This window comes from Oncorhynchus gorbuscha, unplaced genomic scaffold (genome assembly GCF_021184085.1).
Source record: "Oncorhynchus gorbuscha isolate QuinsamMale2020 ecotype Even-year unplaced genomic scaffold, OgorEven_v1.0 Un_scaffold_2088, whole genome shotgun sequence".
Lineage (NCBI taxonomy): Eukaryota > Metazoa > Chordata > Actinopteri > Salmoniformes > Salmonidae > Oncorhynchus > Oncorhynchus gorbuscha.
In genome coordinates this window covers 1,569-22,898 of record NW_025746681.1, presented here as the reverse complement: position 1 = coordinate 22,898, position 21,330 = coordinate 1,569, and the positions used below count along the sequence as shown (strand labels likewise).

At 41.5% G+C, this 21,330-nt stretch overlaps 1 protein-coding gene across 2 annotated transcripts in view; it reads left to right on the top strand.

Annotated features, from left to right (window-relative positions):
- LOC124024930 (zinc finger protein 664-like) overlaps positions 1-16,729 on the top strand; it is a 74,030-nt gene extending 57,301 nt beyond the window's left edge. The window contains exons 4-5 of one of the 2 annotated variants that reach the window (XM_046338662.1): positions 12,006-12,089; positions 16,611-16,729. In XM_046338662.1, the coding sequence (XP_046194618.1) occupies positions 12,006-12,089; positions 16,611-16,612 (86 nt within the window). In that variant the 3' untranslated portion in view covers positions 16,613-16,729. Of the gene's footprint in view, positions 1-12,005; positions 12,545-16,610 lie in introns of those variants that run through there. The other variant, XM_046338660.1, reaches the window with a different exon arrangement.
- The last annotated feature ends 4,601 nt before the right edge of the window (positions 16,730-21,330 follow it).

Genomic DNA, 21,330 nt, shown 5'->3' with positions numbered 1-21,330 from the left:
TGAGCAAGACAACAAGTACATTAGAGTGCTTAGTTTGAGAAACGGATGCCTCACAAGTCCTCAACTGGAAGCTTCATTAAATAGTACCCGCAAAACACCAGTCTCAACGTCAACAGTGAAGAGGCGACTCCGGGATGCTGGCCTTCTAGGCAGAGTTGCAAAGAAAAATACATATCTCAGACTGGCCAATAAAAGATTAAGATGGGCAAAAGAACACACACTTGACAGAGGAACTCTGCCTAGAAGGCCAGCATCCCGGAGTCGCCACTTCACTGTTGACGTTGAGACTGCACTGTATTTCTGATCAATTCGATGTTATTTAATGGACAAAAAAACAACAACTTTTGAGCGGTAGTGTATGTGGGCACCTGCTCGTCAAACATCTCATTTCAAAATCATGGGCCTTAATATGGACTTGGTCCCCCTTTTGCTGCAATAACGGGCTCCACTCTTCTGGGAAGGCTTTCCACTAGATGTCGGAACATTGCTGTGGGGACTTTTTCCATTTAACCACAAGAGCATTAGTGAGTTCGGGCACTGATGTTGGGCGATTAGGTCTGGCTCCCAGTCAACGTTTCAATTCATCCCAAATGTGTTCGATGGGGTTCAGGTCTGGGCTCTGTACAGGCCAGTCAAGTTCTTCCACACTGATCTCGACAAACCATTTGTGTATGGACGTCTATTTGTGCTCGGGGGCATTGTCACGCTGAAACAGGAAAGGGCCTTCCCCAAACTGTTGCCACAAAGTTGTCAGCACAGAATCATCTATAATGTCATTGTATGCTGTAGCTTTAAGATTTCCCTTCACTGGAACAAAGGGAACTAATCCGAACCATGAAAAACAGCCCCAGACCATTAGTTGTCCTCCACCAAACTTTACAGTTGGCACTATGCATTGGGGCAGGTAGCGTTCTCCTGGCATCCACAAAACCCAGATTAGTCCGTTGGACTGCTAGATGATGAAGCGTGATTCATCACTCCTGAGAACATGTTTCCACTGCGTCAGTTCAATGGTGTTTAGTTTTAAACCACTCCAGCCAACGCTTGGCATTACGCATAGTGATCTTAGGCGTGTGCTGCTGCTCGGCCATGGAAAACCATTTTATGAAGCTCCCAACGAACAGTTCTTGTTGACATTGCTTCCAGAAGCAGTTTGGAACTTGATTGTGAGTGATGCAACCGAGGACAGACACTTTTTACATGCTTCAGCACTCAGCGGTCCTCGAGCAGGGCAGACATTTGATGAACTGGCGGTGCCACATTGTCACTAAGCTCTTCAGTAAGGCTATTCTACTGCCAATGTTTGTCTATGGAGAATGCATGGCTGTGTGCTCGATTCTATACTCCTGTCAGCAATGGGTGTGGCTGAAATAGCCAAATCCACAATTTGAAGGGGTGTCCTTTTACTTTTGTGTATATAGTGTGCTTACCATGTTAATGTTAGCAACAACAAATTGGAATTCGTAAAATATCATACGTATAGAAAATTGTAACATATTGTACGATATGTAATTCGTAACATACTATACATCCTACAAATCGTATTACAGTTATAGGCCAATGTAATGTAACATAACATACTAAATTGTGTGGTATGTTTTTTTTTTTCATTTTTTTTTTTCATATAGTACGTTTTGCTCTGACACCAAGTTGTCCCTCTGCAGTTCTCTGTGGGAATTAGTTGGTAGATACAGTTGAATTTGGTAGTTTACATACACTTAGGTTGGAGTCATTAAAACTTGTTTTTCAACCACTCCACACATTTCTTGTTAACAAACTATAGTTTTGGCATGTCGGTTAGGACATCTTCTTTGTGCATGACACAAGTTGTTTTTCCAACAATTGTTTACAGACAGATTATTTCACTTATAATTCACTGCATCACAATTCCAGTGGGTCAGAAGTTTACATACACTAAATTGACTGTGCCTTTAAACAGCTTGGAAAATTCCAGAAAATGATGTCATGGATTTAGAAGCTTCTGATAGGCTAATTGACATCATTTGAGTCAATTGTAGGGGTACCTGTGGATGTATTTCAAGGTCTTCCTTCAAACTCAGTGCCTCTTTGCTTGACATCATGGGAAAATCAATAGATATCAGCCAAGACCTCAGAAAATAAATTGTAGACCTCCACAAGTCTGGTTCATCCTTGGAATCAATTTCCAAACACCTGAAGGTACCACATTCATCTGTACAAACAGTACGCAAGTACAAACACCATGGGACCACGCAGCCGTTATACCGCTCAGGAAGGAGACGCGTTCTGTCTCCTAGAGATGAATGTACTTTGGTGCGAAAATTGCAAATCAATCCCAGAACAACAGCAAAGGACCTTGTAAAGATGCTGGAGAAGATAGGTACAAAAGTATCTATAACCACAGTAAAAAAGTCCTATATCGACAACCTGAAAGGCCGCTCAGCAAGGAAAAAGCCACTGCTCCAAAACAACCATAAAAAAGCCAGACTACAGTTTGCAACTGCACTTGGGGACAAAGTGCCATCATGTTGTGGGGGTGCTTTGCTGCAGGAGGGACTGGTGCACTTCAAAATAGACGGCATCATGAGGATGGAAAATTGTGGATATATTGAAACAACATCTCAAGACATCAGTCAGGAAGTTAAATGGGTCTTCCAAATGGACAATGACCCCAAACATACTTCCAAAGTTGTGGCAAAAAGGCTGAAGGACAAAAAAATCAAGGTATTGGAGGGGACATCACAAATCCCTGACCTCAACCCTATAGAAAATGTGTGGGCAGAACTGAAAAAGCGTATGTGAGCAAGGAGGCCTACAAATCTGACTCCGTTACAGTAGCTCTGTCAGGAGGAATGGGCCAAAATTCACCCAACTTATTGTGGGAAGCTTGTGGAAGACTCCCCGAAACATATGACCCAAGTTAAACAACTTAAAGTCAATGCTACCAAATACTAATTGAGTGCATGTAAACTTCTGACCCACTGGGAATGCGATGAAAGAAATACAAGCTGAAATAAATCATTCTCTCAGCTATTATTCTGACATTTCACATTCTTAAAATAAAGTGGTGATCCTAACTGACCTAAAACAGGGAATTTTTACTGGGATTAAAAACTGAGTTTAAATGTATTTGGCTAAGGTGTATGTAAACTTCTGACTTCAACTGTACATGTATCAGATAGAGATGGTGTGATGATCAGTTTTCACCATTACTTTGGGTGGATTCTTTTTTACTACATAATGACTATTGTTTGATTATACACAGGCTATGAAATGACTACATGAGTTTTATTAAATTGTCTTTTAAAACTAGATTCATTATTTTAGTCATTGATTCAGGTATTTGGATAACTGTAATGAAATTAATTGATATACTAATGAAAAATAAACATGTTACATGAATTTGTGCCGTCAACCTTTGTTTTCTGGGTTATCTATACAATAAATACAATGTTTCTGTTTAATTCATGGAATTCAAAATAATTGACATGTCTATCTACTCAAAACATGTCACTACACCTTTACACATCACCATGGGGACAAGCCAATTTGCTAGCCGCTGGTAATTGCTACAATGCACACAAATAGATGTTTTGCAGTATAAAGGACTTACATATGTTTCTTATTAAATAACAGTTAAATAAAATGGGGAAAAGTATTGTCATTTTAAAGAGTTGTATATGGTACCAAAGTCCAGGGACAGCATTACCACCACAAATCAACAATGACCCAGTTACTATTAGGGAATGGAACCAGAGAGGAAGCTTGTGTTACCTCTCTCTTACTTATCGTAAGAGTAGGGGTGTTAACCCCGGGGTCCTGGCTAAATTCTCATTCTGACCATCCTTACCATCTAATCATCCCCAGCTTCCAGGCTCATTCATCCCCCCTTCTCTCCCCTGTAACTATTCCCCAGGTTGTTGCTGTAAATGAGAACGTGTTCTGTCAACTTCTCTGCTCATTTAAAAAAAAAATTACTTAACCATTAATGTGCACTGTTCAAAATATATCTACAGTCAACGCTGTTGCTTAGCACTAGCCCCCAAAATAAAGCGCCCGATCTGAGTTAACGTGGTTGAGTTTACGGAAACAAATCTAATACAAGTGTCATTCCAGATGAGGAATAAGAAACATTCAAAGCACATGTAATGTTTGGCTAAATACAATGTAATGTCTAGTTCTTACACAGGATTTAGCTATTTAAAATTAAGTGTATCTTTAGGAGTAATTCAGGTGTATCTGTACATTACCCACCCTGACAACCCGGCCCTCAATTTAAAGCTTGTGGATGTGACATAACAAATACACTAGTACAACACAGAGTATATTTAATATCTGCACAAGTACAATGTAATTACTAGGTGTTACACAGGATTTGGCCGGTGATAATGAAGTCTATCTTGAGGGGTACTTACTTGTAATTACAGTGAACCAATAGCCAGTGGTGGAAAAAGTACCCAGCTGTCATACTTGAGTAAAAGTAAAGATACCTTTATTAGAAAGTCACCCAGTAAAATGCTCCTTGAGTAAAGGTCTAAAAGTATTTGTTTTTAAATATACTTATGTTGCAAAAGGCAAAGCATTAATAATTTCAGATTCCTTATATGAAGGAAACCAGATGGCGCAATTTCAAAAATATATTATGGGTGGCCAATGGGCACACTCCAACATTCAGACATCATTTACAAAGTCCACCAGCTCAGAGGAGGTAGGGATGACCAGGGTTTTTCTCTTGGTAACTGTGTGAATTGGACCATTTTCCTGTCCTGCTAAGCATGCCAACTGTAATGAGTACTTTTGGGTGTCATGGAAAATGTATTGAGTAAAAAGTACATGATTGTCTTTAGAACAGGAGTCGAGAAGGTCAGTGTGCAAAATCTGGACAAGATAGATTGCCGCGGGGGGAAAATAGTGTTATAGACAAGATAAAAAAGGTCAAGATAGAAGAGAAAAAAGTTACGTTTTCCATGCAATTTGTTTCGTTTCTGTTTGGGAATACATGAATAGTGCTGGACGATTTAGCATAGGACGTTAGATAACTAGCTAGCTAGCATTTGGCAACTAGCTAGCCAGTGGAAGGCTCGCTAGTTAACGGAAAGCTACCTAGCCAACGGAAGGCTACCTAGCCAACGGAAGGCTACCTAGCCAACGGAAGGCTAGCTAGTTAACGGAAGGCTACCTAGCCAACGGAAGGCTACCTAGCCAACGGAAGGCTACCTAGCCAACGGAAGGCTAGCTAGCTAACGGAAGGCTCGCTAGTTAACGGAAGGCTACCTAGCCAACGGAAGGCTACCTAGCCAACGGAAGGCTAGCTAGCTAACGGAAGGCTCGCTAGTTAACGGAAGGCTACCTAGCCAACGGAAGGCTACCTAGCCAACGGAAGGCTCGCTAGTTAACGGAAGGCTCGCTAGTTAACGGAAGGCTACCTAGCCAACGGAAGGCTACCTAGCCAACGGAAGGCTAGCTAGCTAACGGAAGGCTCGCTAGTTAACGGAAGGCTACCTAGCCAACGGAAGGCTACCTAGCCAACGGAAGGCTACCTAGCCAACGGAAGGCTAGCTAGCTAACGGAAGGCTCGCTAGTTAACGGAAGGCTACCTAGCCAACGGAAGGCTACCTAGCCAACGGAAGGCTAGCTAGCTAACGGAAGGCTCGCTAGTTAACGGAAGGCTACCTAGCCAACGGAAGGCTACCTAGCCAACGGAAGGCTCGCTAGTTAACGGAAGGCTCGCTAGTTAACGGAAGGCTCGCTAGTTAACGGAAGGCTCGCTAGTTAACGGAAGGCTCGCTAGCTAACGGAAGGCTAGCTAGCTAACTGAAAAGCCATAACTGTAGCATGCTAACGTTAGCTGGCGTTAATGTTAGGCTTACCAACTAGGCTATCTAGCTAACAAGTTACCATAGCACATTGTACGGAATAGATTTACCATGTAGTATGTTGAGTTTTGTTTGGATTAGCTAGCACCATAGATAGTTTTCTGACCTTGACTAGCCACTGTAGCTAAATTACCTAAAATAAACGGGCAAATAGCTATGTTATGGTCGCTACTCGCTAGCTAGCCTTTGTTAGCCGGGCTCACCGTCGCTAGCCACAATAACGATTATCCACAACAGTATAATTTACGATTCGCCTTCCTAATAAATGTCCCCATTGTAAACGACAGGGTGTGGTCTATCTTGTTTTAGTTATACAAATCTTTCGTGTTAGCATGCACTTTTATAGCTAGCTGGATAACACAATAACTAGTTAGCAAGGCATAGCTAGCTATAGGCTTAAACCATGGAAAGCATGATGATGATAACTACTATAGGGTAATGTAGTGTCTAAATTGTCATACATTATTCTTCTCTACGACAGATTTCCACAAGGTCTCAGTCTCCAGGATGGGAAATGCCTACTAGAAAGAAACACACGACAACAGAGACATAGTTGTTGATTTCCATTGTTGTTTGTGATGTTAAAAAGGGGAGAAAGACAATCCTGTTTTTCTAAATTAGCTACAGTGCAGAACCCTTGATTTTTTTCCCACGTTTTGTTACGTTACAGCCTTATTCTAAAATATATTACATAAAAGTTTTCCTTCTGCAATCTACACACAATACCCTATGATGCCAAATCGAAAACAGGTTGTTAAATTAAAATAAACAATTCTACAAAAATAACTTATTTGCTTAAGTATTCAGACTCTTTGCTATAAGACTCGAAATTGAGCTCAGGTGCATCCTGTTTCCATTGATCATCCTTGAGATGTTTCTACAACTTGATTGGAGTCCACCTGTGGTAAATTCAATTGATTGGACATGATTTGGAAAGACACACCTGTCTATATAAGGTCCCACAGCTGACAGTGCATGTCAGAGATAAAATCAAGCCATGAGTTTGAAGGAAATAACCGTAGAGCTCAGACAGGATTGTGTGGAGGCACAGATCTGGGGAAGGGTAAGAAAAAATGTTTGCAGCATTGAAGGTCCCCAAGAACACAGTGACCTCCATCATTCTTAAATGGAAGAAGTTTGGGACCACCAAGACGCTTGCTAGAGCTGGGCCGATAATAGCTGTGCTCATTCCTTCACTTAATTCTCAAGAAATCGTAGCTCACTATTGTAATCCTATTGTTTCTCACTGTGAGAAAAGGGAGCGTTATAGAACGTTAGCCTCTTTACTTTACTGACGAGTATTCACCTTGTCAGTTTTGTTAGTTTCAACTGTAAAGATGTTGAGATTACCTTGGATTTGGCTTTAGGGTTGAATATCCTCTGTGAGGCTGGTTGACTGGGTGGTTCTGCTTCCCTCTGCAGTTTTATGTGGGAATGAGCTGGTAGACACAACATTTATCAGATAGAGATGGTATGAACATCAGTTTTCACCATTCATTTGGGTGGATACCTTTTGTTTCTTAAATTGTATTTTAAAACTAGATTAGTTATAGATGAGTTATTTTAGTCATTCATAGTGCCCTCAAAGCTCATCACTAAGCTAAGGACACTGGGACTAAACACCTCCCTCTACAACTGTCCCCAGGTGGTAAGGGTAGGTAACAACACATCTGCCACGCTGATCCAAAACACAGGGGCCTCTCAGGGGTGCGTGCTCAGTCCCCTCCTGTACTCCCCGTTCACTCATGACTGCATGGCCAGGCGTGACTCCAACACCATCACTAAGTTTGCCGAAGAGTGTGCAAAGCTGTCATCAAGGCAAATGGTGGCTACTTTGAATAATTTCAAATATAATATATATTTTGATTTGTTTAACACTTTTATTTTTGGTTACTACACGATTCCTTGTGTTATTTCATAGTTTTGAAGTCTTCCCTATTATTCTACAATGTAGAAAATAGTAAAATAAAGAAAAACCCTTTAATGAGTAGGTGTGCCCAAACTTTTGACTGGTACTGTGTATATTTACATTTTTAATGGATTATTGGAAATGATGCAGACAATTCCATTGATGGAAGCCACAATCTGTCTGCAATATTAAAGCTGATCTTCCACCCCCCAAAAAATATAATAATAATCCACACAGACTAGACAGCTAGTATAAAAGCCTTTGGCTAAAATACTGCTAGCGGGACCAATACTGTACGAGACAATCTGAGCATTCATTTTCCAGAATAAATGTTCATTGATACTCTGGTTTTAGTAGTGTAACTCTGCTCTCAATCTGAGTAATTGAGACATAAAAAGGGTTTGATAGAAAAGGTTACTTCTCCTCTATTACAGTAAAATAATGTCTCAATGTGTTTTGGTGTCAATATGAACCATTCTTTTGGACCAAACCACAAATGTAAATAGCTAGTTGAAACTGCTTGCCAGAGAGGAAGATGTGATCTCGTAACTTTGTTGTCGTGGAAGTCATAGAGAAAGCGGCGAAGCAAGAGGTTTCACTCTTGCTAAATTCTGTCTAAAAATTAGCCCAATGCATTTCTATGGGCTTGTTTTGGACCTAAGTTTGTTGCCTGACTTCCGCCTTTGGGACAACAACTCCCATTGTTAGGGTGGAGACGTGCATCTTGTCATTATATACAGATCTCTGGTGTAAATGGGAAGGTGCACACGGCATAGAGGAGCGAAGGAGACGAGACCAAAAATACAATTTGACAACAAGAGGACATAAACATTCATACAAATAATATTATTATTATTATTTATTATTATTAAAGTAAATACAGGCATTTGGAGTGTCGCGCAAAAACATACATTTGAATTAATTCTATATATCGCCCAGCCCTGAGTATAGTAGAGTATAATGTACTGGATTGTACCTTATTTTACTCTATTGTGTACTCAAGATGTCTTTTCAACTTTCAATTAACTGATTTCAACATCCAGAAAACACTTATTTTAAATGTGCAGATATGACTTTTCAACTTTCATTCGTAACATAAAATGAATCTAACTTCAACGTTTGGAAATATTAGTATTTTACACGTTTGTGCTTACTAGGACTATTGTAGTTCAGAGGAGGAGGGTGGTATTTCAGCCAGGACCGGCCTGTGTCTGCATCAAGCATAGAGATGGACAGAAGACTCAACCTCTATGTAACCCGTTTTAGCATGGACATCGTCATTGAGGCTTTCCACCATTTTAAAGTAGTCAAATGGATGGGGATTCCTATGGGTTAGGAGCAATCAGCCAATTATTAGTGCCTTGTCTTCTTCAAATTGGGTGCTATAGTTTGTAAATATTTGACACTGCCATCTAGTGGCCAATAACAAAATGACACTAATTGGTTCAGGACTCCAGTACTGCAGGTGGTGCTAACTCTGTGGTGTCAACGGACTTTCGTTCAGGCAATGCAGGTGCATGAGACAATTTCAAGGTTACATTACTGTTTTGAAGCAGAACGTAATGATTATCAGTTTTCTACATGTGTACTAATATTAAGACACATTCAGTTGTATCTATCCTTATATATTACTATGGTGTGAACGCAAAATACAATTGGAGTTAAATAATACAGTGAAGACAAGGTTATTCAGGAAACTAGTACATAGTGCTGCCCAATACATACTGCAGCCTTGTACTAAATGGTTTTTGAGTCATTTATGCATTTTCTTCTTTAAGAGGCTCCTCTGTCCTCGACTCATTACCTGTATTAATGGCACCTGTTTGAATTTGTTATCAGTATAAAAGACACCTGTCCACAACCTCAAACAGTCACACTCCAAACTCCACTATGGCCAAGACCAAAGAGCTGTCAAAGGACACCAGAAACAGACCTGCACCAGGCTGGGAAGACTGAATCTGCAATAGGTAAGCAGCTTGGTTTGAAGAAATCAACTGTGGTTGATTACGCCGCCAGGGACTCAAATCCTGCAGTGCCAGACGTGTCCCCCTGCTCAAGCCAGTACATGTCCAGGACCGTCTGAAGTTTGCTAGAGAGCATTTGGATGATCCAGAAGAAGATTGGGGAGAATGTAATATGGTCAGATGAAAACAAAATATAACTTTTTGGTAAAAACTCAACTCGTTGTGTTTGGAGGACAAAGAATGCTGAGTTGCATCCAAAGAACACCATACCTACTGTGAAGCATGGGGGTGGAAACATCATGATTTGGGGCTGTTTTTCTGCAAAGAGACCAGGACGACTGATCCATGTAAAGAAAAGAATGAATGGGGCCATGTATCGTGAGATTTTGAGTGAAAACCTCCTTCCATCAGCAAGGGCATTGAAGATGAAACATGGCTGGGTCTTTCAGCATGACAATGATCCCAAACACACCGCCCGGGCAAAGTGGCTTCGTAAGAAGCATTTCAAGGTCCTGGAGAGGCCTTGCCAGTCTCCACATCTCAACCCCATAGAAAATCTTTGGAGGGAGTTGAAAGTCCGTGTTGCCCAGCAACAGCCCCAAAACATCAGTACTCTGGAGGAGATCTGCATGGAGGAATGAGCCAAAATACCAGCAACAGTGTGTGAAAACCTTGTGAAGACTTACAGAAAACGTTTGACCTCTGTCATTGCCAACAAAGGGTATATAACAAAGTATTGAGATAAACTTTTGTTATTGACCAAATACTTATTTTCCACCATAATTTGCAAATTAATTAATTAAAAATTCTACAATGTGATTTTCTGGATTTTTTTTTCTCATTTTGTCTGTCATAGTTGAAGTGTACCTATGAAGAAAATTACAGGCCTCGCATCTTTTTCTTTGTGGGAGAACTTGCACAATTGATGGCTGACTAAATACTTTTTTGCCCCACTGTATGTGAATTTAGGAAATCTACTATAGGTTAAGTGCACTGTAATTTTAAGTGTGCACTTTGTCTTATGTGAAATGAATAAATGGTTTGTTTTCAATGTTTAGCTACCTGATCTAATATCATTTTTTGAGAATAAAGAAAGTACCAGAACTCTCAAGACAATGACTTTTGGGGGGCCATTTTCTCTTCATTACTACAGGCCAACTCCGATTATGTCTGAGGCTGGTAACATCAAAAGTGAGGACAAACCCAATCTACAGTCACTGGGTCCTGATTGTGACAGTGGAGCCCAGTTTCCACTGCAGGATCCAGAGATGGCATCAGTGAAGCTGGAAGACTGCAGTCAAACACTGGAGCTGAATGTCAACATTAAAGATGAAGAAGAGGAGGAGAAGATTGGGGAATCTGTTTATGATGGTAAGAGCAGGTTCTGACTATAAGTTATCTTCATAAGTTAGACCTCCATAAGTTATTGATAGGTTTAATTCTGTAAATCTGACATCAGACATCCCTGAACAAGTTCTATGAAATGAGTCTGTAGTTACTAACCCTTGTGATAGTGAGTGGAGGATGATATGAAATGAGTCTGTGTAGTTACTAACCCTTGTGATCGTGAGAGGAGGAGGATATGAAATGAGTCTGTGTAGTTTCTAACCCTTGTGATAGGGAGTGGAGGATGATATGAAATGAGTCTGTGTAGTTACTAACCCTTGTGATCGTGAGAGGAGGAGGATATGAAATGAGTCTGTGTAGTTTCTAACCCTTGTGATAGTGAGTGGAGGATGATATGAAATGAGTCTGTGTAGTTTCTAACCCTTGTGATAGTGAGTGGAGGATGATATGACTCATAATATTCACCCCTTTTTGCCCTCAACTGCTGAACAGCTTTTAGGACTGAGACCCCATGAGACACACTAGACATTTGTCTGAGTGAATCTGATAATATTTCTGATTGTCTTGACTCACCGTCAAATAAAAAATTGCAAGTGAGCTAAGTCTGTTTCTACAAAAAATCTAGCTCCCTCTTGAGTATTTTATGTGTCTTCATTTTTAATCGCAGGGCTTAAAGCATCAGACAAGCTCAGTAGCCTCCATATAGTTGATTTTATTTCAACACATATATATGATAAAATAAACGTTTTAAAATTTTAAAAAATTGACTAGGGAACGATTGGTCGAGAAAAGTAAAGACTCGGGTTGACCAGGATAAAAAAATGTCGGGACAGACCTAATAGCTTTATTCCCTGTATTGTACAGCCTACTGTTATGAAGTTATATGTATATCACACCAACTGACTGGTTCTTCTGATGTTGTTCACACAGAAGACCATGTTGAGACATTCTCTACATCCAGAGAGCAACAGCAGGAAGGTCACAGAGCTAAGAGGTCTCACCCATGCCCACATTGTGAGGAGATTTTCCCATTTCTATCAAAGCTAAAAATACACCTACAAATACACACAGGGGAGACTTTGTATTCTTGCACTGACTGTGGGAAGAGTTTCACAACATCACAGGCTCTGACAGTTCATCGGCGAGTCCACACTGGAGAAAAACCTTACTCCTGCTCTGACTGTGGGGAGAGTTTCTCCCATCAGAGCAACTTAAAAACACACCAACGTATACATACAGGAGAGAAGCCTTACTCCTGCTCTGACTGTGGGGAGAGTTTCTCTCAACAGAGCAGCTTAAAAACACACCAACGTATGCACACAGGAGAGAAGCCTTACTCCTGCTCTGACTGTGGGAAGAGTTTCACCTCATCAAGCAGCTTAAAAAACACCAACGTGTACACACAGGAGAGAAGCCTTATTACTGCTCTGATTGTGGGGCGATTTTCTCCCAGCAGAGCAGCTTAAAGTCACACCAACTTATACATACAGGAGAGAAGCATTACTTCTGCTCTGATTGTGGAAAATGTTTCACAAGATCAGTTGAGCTAAGAGTTCATCAGAGAACACACACAGGAGAGAAGCCTTACTGCTGCAAATACTGTGGGAAGAGTTTCTCTCAACAGGGCCACTTAAAATGTCACCAGCGAATACACACAGGAGAGAAGCCTTACTACTGCTCTGACTGTGGGAGGAATTTTTTCCAACAGAGTGGCTTAAAGTCACACCAACGTATACACACAGGAGAGAAGCCTTTCTCCTGCTCTGACTGTGGGAAGAGTTTTTCAAATCAGAGCAACTTAAAAACACACCAACGTATACATAAAGGAGAGAAGCCGTACTCCTGCTCTGACTGTGGGAAGTGCTTCACAACATCAACTGAGCTAAAAGTTCATCAAAGAAGACACACAGGAGAGAAGCCATACTTCTGCTCTGACTGTGGGAAGAGTTTCACCCGATTGGCTACCTTAAAAACACATCAATGTATCCGTAAAGGAGAGAATTCACATCACTTCTCTCAGACCAGCTAAGATTAAAGTCACTCCATCAATGAATCCTCATCTCATAAAAGAAGTGGTAACAGTGAATTTGATAACATTAAGAAAGTGTAACACTATTGTAATCATATTGTTTCTCACTGTGAGGGAACTGTGAAGAGGAAAGAGTGTGTTATAGAATGATGTCATTGGAAAGTATCCTTTTTTTAATGTGCCATTTGCACGTGTTGATGTTGTGGTGGTGCTGGAGATTATGAATATGAAGTTGAAACATTATAGAAATGTCCCTTTGGTCGGGGTGGATGGGTCAGCATATAACATGAACATCTTGCAACCCAAAGGTTTCATATTCGAATCGCATCACAGACAATTTTTGCATTTTAACTAATAAGCACCTTTTCCGACGACACTACATGGACAAAAGTATGTGGGCACCTGCTCGTGGAACATCTCATTCCAAAATCATGGGCATTAATATGGACCTGGTCCCCCTTTTGCTGCTATAACAGCCCCCACTCTTTTGGGAAGGCTTTCCACTAGATGTAACATTGCTACGGGGACGTGCTTCCATTCAGCCACAAGAGCAGTAGTGAGGTTGGGCGATTAGGCCTGGCTCGCAGTCGATATTCCAATTAATCCCAAAGGTGTTCGATGGGGTTGAGATCAGGGCTCTGTGCAGGCCAGTCAAGTTCTGTCAAACCGTTTTTGACAAACCATTTCTGTATAGACATGTATTTGTGCTCGGGGGTATTGTCATACTGAAACAGGAAAGGGCCTTCCCCAAACTGGTGCCACAAAGTTGGCAGCACAGAATCATCTATATGTCATGTTGTAGCGTTAAGATTTCTCTTCACTAGAACTATGGAGCCTAGCCCGAACCATGAAAAACAGCCCCACACCATTATTCCTCCACCAAACTTTACAGTTGGCACTATGCATTGGGGCAGGTAGCGTTTGCCTGGCATTCACCAAACACAATATTTTTCCGTGGGACTGCCAGATGATGAAGAGTGATTCATCAGTCCAGACAACACATTTACACTGCTTCAGAGTCCAATAGCGGCGGGCTTTACATCCCTCCAGCCAATGCTTGGCATTGCGCATGGTGATCTTAGTCTTGTGTGCGGCTACTCGGCCATGGAAACCCATTTCATGAAGCTCCCGATGAACAGTTCTTCTGCTGCTGTTGCTTCCAGAAGCAGTTTGGAACTCGATAGGACAGGCGATTTTTACGTGCTAAGCCCTTCAGCTCTCGGTGGTCCCGTTCTTTGAGCTTGTGTGGCTTACCACTTTGTGGTTGAGCCAGTCTTGCTCCTAGATGTTTTCATAATAACAGCACTTACAGTTGAACAGGGCAGCTCTAGCAAGGAAGAAACACGAAGAACTGACTTGTTGGAAAAGTGGCATCCTATGATGGTGCCACATTGAAAGTCACTGAGCTCTTCAGTATCAGTAAGGCCATTCTACTTACAATGTTTGTCTATGGAGATTGCATGGCCGTGTGCTCGATTTTATACTCCTGTCAGCAACGGGTGTGGCTGAAGTAGCCAAATCCACTATTTTGTGTGTATATATAGTGTACTTAGCATGTTAATTAATGTTTGCAACAACAAATTGGAATTTGTAAAATATCATACGCATCGCAAATTCGTAACATATTGTACGAATTGTAATTCATACATCTTAGAAATCGTATTACATTCATAGGCCAATGTAACATAACATACTGTATCATACTAAATAGAGTGGTATGGTTTTGCTCTGACAACAAGTTCTCCCTCTGCAGTTCTCTGTGGGAATGAGCTAGAAGACACATGTATCAGGTAGAGATGGTGTGATGATCAGTTCTCTGTTGGGAATGAGCTAGAAGACAACATGTATCAGGTAGAGATGGTGTGATGATCAGTTCTCTGTGGGAATGAGTTAGTAGACAACATGTATCAGGTAGAGATGGTGTGATGATCAGTTCTCTGTTGGGAATGAGCTAGAAGACACATGTATCAGGTAGAGATGGTGTGATGATCAGTTCTCTGTTGGGAATGAGCTAGAAAACACATGTATCAGATAGAGATGGTGTGATGATCAGTTCTCTGTTGGGAATGAGCTAGAAGACACATGTATCAGATAGAGATGGTGTGATGATCAGTTCTCTGTTGGGAATGAGCTAGAAGACAACATGTATCAGGTAGAGATGGTGTGATGATCAGTTCTCTGTTGGGAATGAGCTAGAAAACACATGTATCAGATAGAGATGGTGTGATGATCAGTTCTCTGTTGGGAATGAGCTAGAAGACACATGTATCAGATAGAGATGGTGTGATGATCAGTTCTCTGTTGGGAATGAGCTAGAAGACAACATGTATCAGGTAGAGATGGTGTGATGATCAGTTCTCTGTTGGGAATGAGCTAGAAGACAACATGTATCAGGTAGAGATGGTGTGATGATCAGTTTTCTGTGGGAATGAGCTAGTAGACAACAGGTATCAGATAGAGATGGTGTGATCAGTTCTCTGTGGGAATGAGTTAGTAGATACAACATGTGTCAGATAGAGATGGTGTGATGATCAGTTCTCTGTGGGAATGAGCTAGTAGACAACAGGTATCAGATAGAGATGGTGTGATCAGTTCTCTGTGGGAATGAGTTAGTAGATACAACATGTGTCAGATAGAGATGGTGTGATGATCAGTTTTCTGTGGGAATGAGCTAGTAGACAACAGGTATCAGATAGAGATGGTGTGATCAGTTCTCTGTGGGAATGAGTTAGTAGATACAACATGTGTCAGATAGAGATGGTGTGATGATCAGTTTTCTGTGGGAATGAGCTAGTAGACAACAGGTATCAGATAGAGATGGTGTGATCAGTTCTCTGTGGGAATGAGTTAGTAGATACAACATGTGTCAGATAGAGATGGTGTGATCAGTTCTCTGTGGGAATGAGTTAGTAGATACAACATGTGTCAGATAGAGATGGTGTGATGATCAGCTTTCACCATTAGTTTGGGTGGATTATTTTTTTGGGACTACATAATGACTTTTGTTTAATGATACACGGGCTATGAAACGACTTCCCTGTTTATTAAATTGTCTTTTAAAACTAGATTCATTATTATAGTAATTGATCATTAATACATTTGGATAACTGTAATGAACTTAATTTATCTGCTAATGAAAAATAAACATTCTACATGAATTTGTGCTGGTCAACCTTTGTTTTCTGGGTTATCTATACAGAAAATACTATGTTTCTGTTTAATTCATGGCATTCAAAGTCATTTGACATGTCTATCTACTCAAAACATGTCACTACACCTTTACACATCACCATGGGGACAAGCCAATTTGCTAGCCACCAGAAATTGCTACAATGCACACAAATAGATGTTTTCTGCAGTAGAAAAGACTTACATGCGTTTCTTATTAAATAACAGTTCAATAAAAATTATATTGTGCAATGAAACCAAGTGTATTAATCATTTTGTTGGATTAAAAGTACTTACAAATGTTTGATTGTGTGCACTCACTGTGTGATCTTTTACAGAACTCACCAGCACGTGGTCCTAAAGACTGGAAAGGAGTTGAGCCATCCCTATGGGGAAAGAATATGGTTTGGGATGAATCCAGGAAATAAAGTCTGAGGTTAACAGGCTTAGGAGATCTTATACGTTTTTGTTCTACGAGATCATATCAGTCATTTAACAGGACCTGTATGAATTATGAAGCATTTTATGTGCTTTATGTGATACATAACTGTAGCAAAATGCAAAAAAAAGTGATGTTAGCTGATGATTAACTCATAGAACAAAATGTATAAGATCTCCTAAGCCTGTGTTTACCACAGACCTTCTTTTAGTGCCTACAAAAAGACCATTACTATTACTCTCGATTGCTTTGCAGCATCGGTAGGGGCATGATCACTGACAGTGCGTTCTTCTTGTTTGGTGTTTATTGGTGGTGTTCAGACCAACGTTAAATGTGCATCACTGCCAACTGGCCTGGAGTGGGATAGAGACATGTGGTTCTGTCCTGGTGACATCACAGGGTCAGAGAGAACTCCTGACTGTAGTCATACCAAAACACTCCAGGCACTCAGCCCATAAGAACCATTCATACTGTCAGATCTAATATGAAGAACTGAATACAACCATAATAACCATTCATACTGTCAGATCTAATATGAAGAACTGAATACAACCATAAGAACCATTCATACTGTCAGATCTAATATGAAGAACTGAATACAACCATAAGAACCATTCATACTGTCAGATCTAATATGAAGAACTGAATACTACCATAAGAACCATTCAAATCAAATCAAATTTATTTATATAGCCCTTCATACATCAGCTGATATCTCAAAGTGCTGTACAGAAACCCAGCCTAAAACCCCAAACAGCAAGCAATGCAGGTGTAGAAGCACGGTGGCTAGGAAAAACTCCCTAGAAAGGCCAAAACCCAGGAAGAAACCTAGAGAGGAACCAGGCTATGTGGGGTGGCCAGTCCTCTTCTGGCTGTGCCGGGTGGAGATTACTACAGAACATGGCCAAAATGTTCAAATGTTCATAGACGACCAGCAGGTTCAAATAATAATAATCACAGTGGTTGTAGAGGCTCCAACAGGTAAGCACCTCAGGAGTAAATGTCAGTTGGCCTTTCATAGCCGATCATTCAGAGTATCTCTACCGCACCTGCTGTTCGAGAGAGTTGAAAACAGCTGGTCTGGGACAAGGTAGCACGTCCGGTGAACAGGTCAGGGTTCCATAGCCACAGGCAGAACAGTTGAAACTGGAGCAGCAGCACAACCAGGTGGATGGGGGACAGCAAGGAGTCATCAGGCCAGGTAGTCCTGAGGCATGGTCCTAGGGCCCAGGTCCTCCGAGAAAAGAGAGAGAGAGAATTAGAGGGAGCATACTTACATTCACACAGGACACCGGATAAGACAGGAGAAATACTCCAGATATAACAGACTGACCCTAGCCCCGACACAAACTATTGCAGCATAAATACTGGAGGCTGAGACAGGAGGGGTCTGGAGACACTGTGGCCCCGCCAATACTCCTCTTCTCCCTCCTCCTCCTCCCTCCTTTCTGTGTCCCTGTCCCAATACTCCTCTTCTCCCTACTTTCTGTGTCCCTGTCCCAATACTCCTCTTTTCCCTCCTGTGTCCCTGTCCCAATACTCCTCTTCTCCCAGCTTTGCTAGCGGTCTGGTGGCATCCCAACGTAACTCCATATCAATCCTCCTGATCACCTCGGAAACAAGTCTTCTAACAGGATAACTGATATATCCTAACATGATTGTCGGGGAAAGACTCTGATTCAAAACTCAAATAGGACATACTGTGACGTGTTACGTTTTACAAAATTTCTATCAGCATGTTAAATGTGCAACCAGAGGAAAATAAACTCTGGACCACCAATACTCCACACACAGAGATACAAGCAAAGCTCTCCCTTGCCCTCCATTTGGCAAATCTGACCATAATTCTATCCTCCCGATTCCTGCTTACAAGCGAAAATTAAAGCAGGAAGCACCAGTGACTAGATCAATAAAAAAATGGTCAGATGAATCAGAAGCTAAGCTACAGGACTGTTTTGCTAGCACAGACTAGAATATGTGATAGCCCATCTACCACAACCTCTTTTATTGTGTTAGAAAGGTTCAGCCTGCAGCAATGGAGGCTTTAGAGGCTTTATGGAGGCTTTAGAGCACCTGGTTAAACTGTGTTGAGAGCATTTTAAACTCTCAATAGTTACATGAGTTAAATGAGTGAGAAATAGATGTCATTGTTGCAATAGTTTGTGAGTGGGCAACATAAGTTATCATTTTAAATTGGCATGTTGAATTATTTTGTCATTGAACGATTGTATAATGCTTTAATTTCTCCAATCTGGACATTTTGTGCTACTGTTACTACCTTACACAAGCTTGCATTTTCAACCCATAACATTTAATGGAATTACACATCCCTTTTACCTCAGATTTGTGATGTTTAGATGCTATGCTACAGGACTGTTTTGCTAGCACAGACTGGAATATATTTCGGATTCTTCCGATGGCATTGAGAGTACACCACATCAGTCATTGGCTTTATCAATAAGTGCCTCGGCTTGACGTCGTCCCACAGTGACCGTACTTACATACCCCAACCAGAAGCCATTGTGCAGATGTTGCCTGGATTACAGAAGGCTAGATGCTGCCGCTTTCACACCAAACCCAAAAACTTTAAAGAAATCCTGATGTGCCCTCCGACGAACCATCAATACAGGACTAAGATCGAATTGTACTACACCAGCTCCAACGCTCGTCAGATGTGGCAGGGCTTGCAAACCATTACAGACTACAAAGGGAAGCCCAGCCGAGAGCCGCCCAGTGACTTGAGCCTACCAGAAAAGCTAAACTACTTCTATGCTCAATAACACTAAAATATGCATGAGAGCACCAGCTGTTCCGGACGACTGTGTGATCACATTCTCTGCAGCCGATGTAAGTAAGGTCTTTGAACAGGTCAATATTCACAGGGCTGCGGGGCCAGACGGATTACCAGGACGTGTGCTCCGGGCATGTGCTGACCAACTGGCAGGTGTCTTCATTGACATTTTCAACATGTCCCTGATTGAGTCTGTAATACCAACATGTTTCAAGCAGACCACCATAGTCCCTGTGCCCAAGAACACAAAAGCAACCTGCCTAAATGACTACACACAAAAGTGCCCTCAAAGCTCATCAATAATCTAAGGACCCTGGGACTAAACACCTACCTTTGCAACTGGATCCTGGACTTCCTGACGGGCCACCCCCAGGTGATCAGGGTAGGTAACAACACATCCGTCACGCTGATCCTCAACACAGGGGCCCCTCATGGGTGCATGCTTAGTCCCTCCTCTACTCCCTGTTCACTCATGACTGCACGGCCAGGCACGACTCCAACAACATCATTAAGTTTGCCAATGACACAACAGTGGTAGGCCTGGATGCTCTTGATGGTGCAGCTGGGAATGAGGTAGTTGGGTGGGCTATTTACAGATGGGCTGTGTACAGGTGCAGTGATCGGTAAGCTGCTCTGACAGCTGATGCTTAAGTTAGTGAGGGAGATATACAGTTGAAGTCGTAAGTTTACATACACTTAGGTTGAAGTCATTTTCAACTACTCCACAAATTTCTTGTTAACAAACTATAGTTTTGGCAAGTTGGTTAGGACATGTACTTTGTGCATGACAAGTAATTTTCCAATAATTGTTTACAGATTATTTCACTGTATCACAATTCCAGTGGGTCAAAGGTTTACATACACTAAGTTGACTGTGCCGTTCAACAGCTTGGAAAATCCGAGAAAATTGTCATGGCTTTAGAAGCTTCTGATAGGCTAATCGACATCATTTGAATCAATTGGAGGTGTACCTGTGGATGTATTTCAAGGCCTACCTTCAAACTCAGTGCCTCTTTGCTTGACATCATGGGAAAATCAAAAATAGCTCTTCCACGTTCATCTGTACAAACAATAGTACGCAAGTATAAACACCACGGGAACACACAGCCGCCATACCGCTCAGGAAGAAGACACGTTCTGTCTCCCTAGAGATGAATGTACTTTGGTGCGAAAGTGCAAATCAATCCCACAACAACAGCAAAGGACCGTGTGAAGATGCTGGAGGAAACAGGTACAAAAGTATCTATATCCACAGTAAAACGAGTCCCATATCGACATAACCTGAAAGGCCGCTCAGCAAGGAAGAAAGAAAGAAGAAGCCACTGCTCAAAAACCGCCATAAAAAAGCCAGACTACAGTTTGCAAATGCACTTGGCGACAAAGATAGTACTTCACTGAGAAATGTTCTCTGGTCTGATGAAACAAAAATAGAACCGTTTGGCCATAAAGACCATCGTTATGTTTGGAGGAAAAAGGGGGCTTGCAAGCTGAAGAACACCATCCCAACCATGAAGCACGGCGGTGGCAGCATCATGTTGTGGGGGTGCTTTGCTGAAGTAGGGACTGGTGCACTTCACAAAATAGATGACATCATGAGGAAGGGAAATTATGTGGATATATTGAAGCAACATCAAGGCATCAGGCAGAAAGTTAAAGCTTGGTCGCAAATGAGTCTTCCAAATGGACAATGACCCCAAGCATACTTGTGGCAATATGGCTTAAGTACAACAAAGTCAAGGTATTGGAGTGGACATCACAAAGCCCTGACCTCAATCCCATAGAACATTTTTGGGCAGAACTGAAAAGCATGTGCAAGAAAGGAGGCCTA